This window comes from Vigna umbellata, chromosome 11, assembly GCF_029865625.1.
Source record: "Vigna umbellata cultivar VRB3 chromosome 11, Vumbellata_1.0, whole genome shotgun sequence".
Classification (NCBI taxonomy): Eukaryota; Viridiplantae; Streptophyta; class Magnoliopsida; order Fabales; family Fabaceae; genus Vigna; species Vigna umbellata.
The window spans coordinates 23,250,592-23,261,224 of record NC_142175.1 but is presented as its reverse complement, the minus strand read 5'-3'; the positions used below and the strand labels follow the sequence as shown (position 1 = coordinate 23,261,224).

At 36.8% G+C, this 10,633-nt stretch overlaps 1 protein-coding gene across 1 annotated transcript; it reads left to right on the top strand.

Moving 5' to 3' along the window:
• The first annotated feature begins 6,895 nt into the window (after positions 1-6,895).
• LOC124828192 (uncharacterized) lies at positions 6,896-10,433 on the top strand. Its single transcript, XM_047301426.2, has 3 exons — positions 6,896-7,179; positions 7,340-7,486; positions 10,054-10,433. Exons 1-3 carry the CDS (start codon positions 6,937-6,939, stop codon positions 10,195-10,197), a joined length of 534 nt encoding a protein of 177 aa, XP_047157382.1. The 5' UTR covers positions 6,896-6,936; the 3' UTR covers positions 10,198-10,433.
• The last annotated feature ends 200 nt before the right edge of the window (positions 10,434-10,633 follow it).

Genomic DNA, 10,633 nt, shown 5'->3' with positions numbered 1-10,633 from the left:
CTTGGACTAAACGCTCGCTCCCAGTTAATATTAATATAAATGTCATTAATTGTTTTCTTAGATACTTGAATACATCTTAACAAAATAATAAAAGATATTGAATTTTTCTAAGTATTGTTGACTAATTTTGTCATGTTGTGGCAATATTACAGTTACTTTTGTTGGCCAGCTAATCTATTTAAGATTAAATATGTTTTTATCTCTAAATCATTATAAAATTTGTGTTTTGTTCTTAAATTAACTTATAAATTTATGTAATTTGGTGTTTAGGTTAATTATCCAATTTTTTTATATTTATTTTTTACTGAATTGAGTCTTTGTTTCTTTTAAAAAATTCAATTTGGACTGTGGAAGTATTTCTTTTATTGTTTTTCTCTTCTTTTATTTCTTGTTTTATAGTGTTACCATTCAATATTTCATTCAACCTTCTAATATCTCATTAAATCTTGCAAAAGTTAAAAAAATGATATTTAATCACCTTTTAAAATAGTGTTAACACCAACAAATGACAAGTGAATGGTTTCTAACGTGACAAACAAGTTCTACTCTGAATTATAGTGTAACATTATTCATCATTTGTTAAAGAAATGTTTTATCTAACTTTCATATAGTGTTGAAAAAAATATTTTATATATGATTTTCATAATCTGCAAAGACAATACTTTATAATTTAAATTAGTTATAAAACACAATTAGGAGGCTCTTTGCACACTAATCTCCAAATAGGTGATAAAAGTTTTTATATTATAATAATTATAATTAATTAATGAATTAGAATCTAAATTAATCTCTAACATTATTTGTGAATTATGAAGGTCTAAACTAAATGAATGTCTAAACTAAGCTATTACACCTATGTCTCTTTAACCAGATCCTATCTGAAAAAAAAAACTTTTAATTACCAAAATCTATATATTAATGATAATCAATTTCGCTAAAATTCATTATATCAATAACATAACATATCAAAATAGAAACATAAAATAATTTTGAAAAATCAATATCAATTTCAACAAATCATCACTTATCTAACTTCATAATCAAACCTTGTTTAAATAAAAACAAATTGAATACCTTATTTTATATTAATTAACAAAATCATCAAATTTTGATTTTTTTTTTCAAATACAAGTCTAAACAAAATATTAAATTACAACAACATACATAAGAGTTTATTGGTTAATTAAAAAAATTCAAACCATGATTCATCAAACATCAACTCAAAACATCTCTACAACCCACCAAGATTGAAGAGAAAACATTGTAAGCTGAAGAAACTTAGTAAATGATTTCTTTCCTAGTGTTTCATATTAGGGCATGGAGAGAGGAAAAATGAAAAGAAGTGAAAAAGAATTGGAGAAAAAGGGATTCTTTTGTTTTTGTTCTAGAAAAATCAAATTATTTCATTGAATTGCTATATGCACCCTTACCTTCATAATCTCACCCAATTTTTCTGTTATTTTTTATTGCAGCCCAAACCTCGTGACCAAACTGTTTTTAATATATACACTTAAAAATCACTATCTCCACCCCTCAATTAATAAATCTTTTATCTTCTAATACAATTTCTAAACCTAATTCACAAGTATTATATATACACTTTAAATACAAAAAAATAAATAAATAAAGTTTAAGCATACATTAATTGAGACACTGTGTAAAAAGGAAAAGAACAAAGGCAAGTAGAAATAATATAATGTATTATGATAACTAAAAACTGAGTATGCAATTTATTTATCTTATGAAGAAAACCACGAAGAAAATGAATATAATTGATTATTTTAATGCAATATTTTTCTCTCATTTTACCAAAAAATTGCTATGATAGCTTTCACAGTTTTTTTTTTTAAATAATTTTCGTTATTTAATTCTTTTTGACCATTTATCTTGTGTTTCGGGGTAGATATTTTCCAGTGTGTCTTTGTTGCTCCTGGCTGTTTGGGACGCTTGTTCTTCTCCAATTGTTGTTGTTCATACTCTCCAAAGAGGGGGAGGTACCTGCAAAGATACTCCGACGCTCAAGTCAGATGTGAGTTATGGAGCCTCAGCTCTCAAGAGAGTGATTATGATACTGCTCTGAAATATTATTTAGGGTCTCTAGAACATAGAGAGAACGTACAGCTCCTTTCTTGTCATTGTATTTATAAGCCAAATAAAAATAAGCTTACCTAAAAATGTGGTTAGTTACTCAGAAATATCTTAACCGTTTAAAATATCTAAGATATTTTATGTAATAAATATAATATCTAAGATATTTTATGTAATAAATATCTTACTACATAACATGCCCCCCAAGTCCGAGTTAACCGTTCCGTTTTACGAACGTGGTAACTATAGGACTTATGAGTTTGAGGGAGGCTGTATTCGCTGTATTAGAGAGCGTGTTTCTGGTTGTTGCTCATCTGTGGTCTGAATGTTTCAAACCAAGGATGACCGAGCGGTTGAGTTTGAAGGACCAAAAAGATGTGAAGCCGAACGGCAAAAAAGCTGGAACGAGTGAGGCCGAACGTGAGGACCTGGATGGCCGAGCGGTAGAGGCTGTATAGCCGAAGGTCATAGAAGCTGAATGCTGGAACGCTTGAGGCTACGGACGGTAGAGGCTGAGTGGCATGTGAGGCCGAATGATTGAAGCCAAGCGGACGAATGTCATTGAGGCCGAATGGACAACATCAGCGGCGTCGAACGGCCGAATACTTTATCGTTCGAGGCCATGGATTAATGATTGACGAGCGGTTGAAGCCAAGGGGACGAATACCTTTGAGGTCGAAAGGCCGAATATCAGTACGGTAGAACGGCCGACTGCTTTAGTGCTCTTGGCGATGGTCGAGCGGTCGAGATCAAAGGGCGAATACCTTTTGAGGCCGAACGGCCGACTGTTTGAACGCTCGTGGTCGTGGATTGTCGAGCGCTTGAAATCAAAGGGCGAATACCTTTGAGGCCGAACGACCGACTGTTTGAACGCTCGTGGACATGGATTGTCGAGCGCTTGAAATCAAAGTGAACGCTCGTGGGCATGGATTGTCGAGCGCTTGAAATCAAAGGGCGAATACTTCTGAGGCCGAACGACCGACTGTTTGAACGCTCGTGGACATGGATTGTCGAGCGATTGATGTTCTGGGTGTTCTAGGGCGAACAACTACCAGAGGGAGTGTATCCCTTTTTTCAATGCTCTTGGGTGTTCTAGGGCGAACAACTACCAGAGGGAGTGTATCCCTTTTTTCAATGCTCCTGGGTGTTCTAGGGTGAACAACTACCAGAGGGAGTGTATCCCTTTTTTCAATGCTCCTGGGTGTTCTAGGGCGAACATCTACCAGGTCTAGGAGTGTTTTCCCGGTTTTGAGTGCTTCAGCATGGACAAATCTCTGGTGTCCGCCTATGCATGTAAGATGTGCTTATCTGCGCGGTAGAATTAGAGAAAAAAGAGTAGCGAGACAAACCAATGCATTTACAAGGTTTGGAAAATTTAACATAAAAAACATATTATGTTGTAAGGCCGATCGGTTTAGATAGTAGATCGCTCGGTTTTCGGTTGATCGTCTACTGTGACCTGCATAAGATATATAATATATAAAATATAGTTGAGACCGTTCGATCGCGATTTAAACCTGGCGGTCGAACGTCAGTAGGATCGAATGGTGGAGCGGTCGTGTCGATGGATGGCCGAGCCGTAGAGGCCGAGTTGCCGAACGTTAGTGAGGCTGAGTGTTGGACGCTTTAGGCCGAACGTTCGTGAAAACGAATGCTGGAATGCTTGAGACGCAAATCGCCGAACGACTAAGGCGAAAGGGTGGAGGCCAAGCGGCCGAACGTCATTGAGACCTACAGCTGAACGACTGAGGCAAACGGACGAACGTTATTGAGTCCGACTGGCTGATCATCAGTGGGGTCGAATGGCCCAATGCTTGAGTGCTCGTGTAGATGTATGGTCGAGCGGTAGAGGCCGAAAGACCGAGAGTCAATGAGGCTGAGTGGCCGAAAGCAGGAACGTTCGAGGTTGAATGTTTGAACACATGAGACCGAATGGCCGAAAGGTTGAATGTTTGAACACATGAGACCATGTGTGGTTGAGCGCTAGAGACCGAACGCCAATGATGAGCGAAGTGCCGAACGCTTTAGGCCGAACGACCGCGAGAACGAATGCTAGAACGTTTGAGACGCGAATGGCCTAGCGCTAGAGGCCGAACGGCCGAACGTTAGTGAGGCTGAGTGCTGGACGCTTGAAGCCGAACGTCAGTTAGGTCAAATGGCCGATCATGAGTAGGGCCGAACGTCCGTGAGATCGAATGCCCGAACGTTTGAGAGCAAGCGGCCGAACGTCATTGAGTCCAAATGACCGAATTCTGAAATGCCTCATGCTGAAATTGCCGAACGTCAATGAGAGCTATTGGCCGAACGGTTGAGGCCAAGTCGCCGAACGTCATTGAGACAGGTGGCCGAACGTTGGGGCCAAGCTGCCGAACGTCAGGGAGGCTCAATAACCGAGCATCATTTTGGTCGAATGACCGAACGCTGGTGGAGCCGAGTGTCCGCATGCTGGAGTATTTGAGGATGAAGAACCGACAATGGAGTGCGGCTCGTTCTTGGTGGTCGAACAGGAAATGGTCGTACGACAATGAGGAAGGTTTTGCCGATCGGTCACGATACACACTCGGTTTTGTCGGTCGACCAAGATGGACGACCTTGGAGTGCGGCTCATTCTTGGTGGTCGACCAGGAAATGGTCGAAGGTCGTTCGAAGTTTGAAGTTTGGGGAATAGGAATTTGGACGACGTGGAGGCAGAATCCGAAGGGTGCGTGGATGCCGTGGGTGCTGCGGAAGATGCGGAGGATGGGGCGTGTGGATGTCGTGGGTGCTGCGGAAGATGCGGAGGATGATTCATCCCCAGGTTTGGGATGGACTAACGGCGCCTCAGTGACAGTGGTGCCTGATGGCGCTACGGAGGCTGATGGACGGACCCGATTTGGGGGTTGTCTCTGCGCTGGGTCTGACCCACAAAGGGGTGCGATTTCGCAGAGGTGCTCACTGGTGCGATTTCGCAGAGGTGCTCGCGGTGGCGTCAATGGCTTGCGGAGGAGACTCCTAGCGGTGATGCGGCAGCTTCATCTTGATGGAGTAGCTTTATCCGAAGAAGTGATTCGTCGAGGCCGAGGCTCCTCTTGTGGCTTCTGTGGGATGGCACTCGCCCCCACGGTGGGCGCCAAAATGTTTCGGGGTAGATGTTTTCCAGTGTGTCTTTGTTGCTCTTGGCTGTCTGGGACGCTTGCTCTTCTCCAATTGTTGTTGTTCATACTCTCCAAAGAGGGGGAGATACCTGCAAAGATACTCCGACGCTCAAGTCAGATGTGAGTTATGGAGCCTCAGCTCTCAAGAGAGTGATTATGATACTGCTCTGAAATATTATTTAGGGTCTCTAGAACATAGAGAGAACGTACCTCAGCTCCTTTCTTGTGATTGTATTTATAAGCCAAATAAAAATAAGCTTACCTAAAAATGTGGTTAGTTACTCAGAAATATCTTAACCGTTTAAAATATCTAAGATATTTTATGTAATAAATATAATATCTAAGATATTTTATGTAATAAATATAATATCTAAGATATTTTATGTAATAAATATAATATCTAAGATATTTTATGTAATAAATATAATATCTAAGATATTTTATGTAATAAATATCTTACTACATAACATCTTGTCTTATTTTCATTTTGTTATTTCTTTTCTTCCTCCTTTTTCATATCCATTCGTAGGTTAAGTGACGAGTTTTTGTTGAGTTTGATTTTTAGAGGTGGAATTTAGTATCTAATCCACAAGAGATGGTTTTGTAACACTCTTTGTAACACTCATATTTAAAAAATATTCATATATATATATATATATATATATATATATATTTATATATATATATACTCATATTTAAGTTCTATATTTAAATACTAATCTGAAATAATTATAGTTTATTTTCACTTACAAATTTAAATTATACAAAATAATTAAATATTTTAAAAAGAATAACATTTTATAAATTATAGGATTTATGAGTGTGTTGTATATATATATATATATAATATATATATATATATATATATATGAATATTTTTTAATAGAAGACAACGTTGTTGATTTAGAATTATTTATTGAAGCCATCAAAAGTGCATTCTAACAATATCTTCCAATTTCACAGTGAAACATTTCTATCAACTTGCAAGAAACGAATCTTCAACAACCAACTCATCATCTAATTATTCATCCACTAGTGAATGACATTATCATGCATCACTTCATCTTTCGTCTTTTACATGAAAACCAACTTACTTCTTCTCATACCATTTTTTTTAAACTCTCACATAAATTCAAAATAATAATAACAACAATTTTTTTTAATTTTTTAAAATCTAAAAAGCGAAACAATCTTGAGAATGAATTATACAAATATCTTCTGATAAACAGTTTTCTAATGTCAACCAATCAAATATACTTTATATTTTTATCCGCATTTACTCTATTATTAATTAATAATCAAATTGAATACATTGGACTTTAATTGATTGTGTCACTAGAGTAATTAGTTATATGAATAAAAGAATTTATAAATAGTACTAAAAAAATTAAATTTAATAAAAAAGTATTAAAATAAATTAAATAATTTACAAATATATATTTTATAAAAAATAAATTAAATACTATAAATATACAAATAATAAAAAAAATAATAAATAAATGACATTATTATTAGTTAGTAAATGAAAATAGTGTGTAATTAGAATGATAAATTTACAATCATACGATTCTTTATAATTTATTTACCGTATTTTATATTTTTAAAATAATTTAATTCTTTTATTAAATATATTAATTTAATATTTTATCATTAAAAGGAAAAGAAAGCCATTTGAATTCAAAGAAAAATTTGGTTGTAGGAAAAAAGCTGAGAAATGGGAAGTGAGAAAGGAGAAAGCTCGTGCGCGTCGCCATGGCTGAAAATCTCGAAGGAAGTTGACCCTGCAGCTGCCTCCCAGACCTTGCGCTTCGTTGATCGCATGGGAGCTTCCACCGCCGTTCCCCCTAAGTGGGAAGCGCGTGGCACCTACGGCCACCTCTATCGGAACTTCATCAAAGTCCTTCACATCCAACCAGGACGAATTTCGATCTCCGTTCACGCCAAACCCCCCCTCTGTGTATGTAAACCGTTATGTATCACAAAATTTAGATTCAAGATTCGATGTTTTTACCACTGTTCTCCAATTATAACTTGGAACTCGGGTTGTACCTCGTAATTTGTTCGGTAGAAACTAACACATTAGTATGTGTTTTTTTTTTTCTTTACTGGAATTGCAGAATGGCTATGGAACTCTGCATGGGGGTTCTGTTGGGACTTTGGCTGAGATTCTGTCAATTGCTTGTGCTAGAACGGTAGTTGCTGAAGACAAGGAACTTTTTCTTGGGGAAATTAGCATTTCTTACATGTCTGCCACTCCAGTAAATGTGAGTATATAATCTGTCTTTATGCTTTCCATGGTTGTCTATTGCGATACATCGTTTTTACTTCAAACAATTAGATGCTGGATAAATGATAGAGTCCGCCAGTAGAATAGTTCGGTGGTGTGCTGCATGAGGAAATGCAGTTCTTTATCTTGAATTGTATTTTGAAACAGCATAGCAAAGCTTGAGGACATTAGAAAAGAAAGCAAACCACTTAAAACTTTAAGTAATTAGTTTGAGATGTTTGGACTCTTATAGTTATAAAGAATGTTGCTCAGCATCATTCAACTTCTGTTGCTCGGTTTCTTATCATTCGCTTAGGGGATTGCTTTGGATCAGTGTGATTAGGACCTCATTGACAATACTTCAAAGGTAACTATGCCTGCAATAGGATAACAGAATTTTAATAAGACAACTACAGACAACCATGAAAGCCTGATCCAAAATTCTGGAATTTCTTGTTATTATTGTCCTTATTTGAACTCTTGAGAACTTGTAAAACTGACCTTAAAAGAACTGCTCCCACAATTTCGATTATTATCCCCATTCCCAAACAAGAAGCTGAAAGGCAATAAGTTTATGACTTCTGGCACATCAGGAACAAGTTTCCTAGTCATTCAATGTGTTTTACAGGTGATCATGAATTGGATTTTTCAAAATTCAGATCCATTTTAACTTAATGGAATTGAATTGGACTTTTCCAATCCAATTTAAATTAGATCAATTCCAGTTTGTTTAGTTTTTCCAAATTAGATTTAAATTTAAATTTAAATTTAATTGGCATGACTTGGACTCAACTAGGCCATACCTAACCTAACATGGACTCAGCTCCGCTAAACCTACCTTGACCGACGAAGCCTAGCATGGGCTCAACCTAACCCAACCTGGCTAGACTTGACTCAAACTAATTTGGGCTCAACCTAACTAAGTCTCAACCTGATTTGGCCAGACCCAATCCATTTCAATTATACTTAGGGCCTAAGCCTGACCTAACCTGCATAAGCTCCTAGCTTGAGCCAACTTGACTTTGGCTCAATCTGACTGAACTTTTATTAACTTGGATCCAACCCAATGTTGGCCTAGGTCGACTCTGCTTGACTAGGGCCTAGGTTGAGTTGGCTCAACATGGACTGGGGTCAATTGGATCCCAACTAGGCTTGGGGCCGTCTTGGCTCAACAGGCCCCCACTTTACTAGGCATGATGTGGGCTGCATTGATATGGCTTGATGTGAACCTAGGCCAACCCGAGTCGACTCAATTCGATTTGAGCTTGTGTTTGTGTGTTTAGGCAAATTTGGCCTGATGTAGACCCAGGCTGATTCATTTTGACCTAGGCTCATATTGACTCGACTAGACATGGACCTGACTTACTTCGTTTGGTATGGGCCTTACTTGACTCAACTTAGAACTGGGCTTGTCTAAGCTCAACTTAGGCCACCTTGGCCTCAACTCGATTAAACATGAAGTGAACTTGCCTCAAATTAGCATGATATGACCCAACCTGTCTCAAGCTTATCTATATGGATTAGGTGCTTGAAGTGCTCAACCCGGTCAACTTGACCTTGACCTAGCCTGACTTGGGTCTAACTCAATCAAACATGACATGGGCTCAATTCTACTAACTTGACATATAACTGGTCTGACATGACTTGGGCCGAACCTGATCCCATTTTAGACAAAGCTTGTCTTGTCCTAGGCTAGCTTGACTCGAGTTTGGCTTGGCCTAGCATAGCTTGGGTTTGGCTTGGCCTAGCCTAACTTGGGTTTAGCTTGTGCTAACTTGGGTTTGATCCAAACTAGCTTAACTTTAGTGTGACCCACTTCGATTGTCCTGGACCGAGCCCAACCTAATCTTGCATTACTTGGACTAGTTGGCTCTACCTTTCTTGAGTTGGAGCCAACTTGACCCGATCTTGCCTTTTCATAACTTGAACTAACCTAGACTCATCTTGATTTTGGATTTTTAAAATTCGAAAAGTTATTTAATGTATAATCTCTAATCCAAATCCAATTAAACAGATTCGACTTAAAATCCAAGAATAGGAATTTGGATTTGAGATAAATATATTAAAATAGACTTAAAGTAATATGGATTGGGTTTGAAAATTTGAATTTTTTGCCCACACTATAATATGTGATGTTGGTGAGTTGCATTAACACTTTTGGTGGATGACTATTACATTTCATATTAAGGTTTCCTGAATTGCCCTTGAGTTTGTGATATTATTTTTGGATGAAGATCCTCTAGAGTTCACGGTTCAGCTTAGACGTGAACCAATTAAAAATCAAATTTAAATTTTGATTGAATAGACAAAAGTGCACGGATAACAAACTTTACATTTGTAATAAATCAATAAGCCCTTGGTTGCTTTCAATAGTAATTACTTCCTTCAGTTTACTTTCGAGTCACTTTGCATTTTATAGCATCCATATATATTAATACTCATATCACATGATGCTTCTCTTGCCAACTTTGTCATCTATTTATACTGTGCCATTTTCATGTTCATAAGCCATCTTCATGCTTGAATCCTTTGATAAATATATTTTTGCACTTTACGTTTATCCAGGAAGAAGTGTTAGCAAATGCCTCCGTAGTGAAGTCCGGCAGAAATTTGACTGTAATTGCAGCTGAGTTTAAATTGAAGAAATCTGGGAATATGGCATATAGCACTCGTGCTACCTTCTATAACATGCCTCTTTCCAGTTTATGAATAATTTGGATTCGGTTTAAACCGAATAAAAGTATACTAAAGAATAATATATTATTTTACTTATAATATTATTTGTTTTACATTGACAGTCAACAATTATATAAGAATGATTTGCTTTTAGATTTTTAAAAAGTAGGGAAAAATATTATGATAGCATTGAAAGCAGATTTTATCAAGTTCTTGTACATCTAATAGGATTGCTTCTCCAAAGTTTATATGGAACATATTTGAATTCACCCATTCCAGTTACCACACTATGAGGTTAATCCATCAAACATCTATGACCAATAAATGACTACTAGACTAAGAATCTCCTATTACTTTTCACGATATAATCATCCTTCTCTACTTGAGATTGAAAGTTATTAATAGTGTCATAATAACCTTTAATACAAAGGATCTATATTAATAAATACACTATACATAACCATCTTAA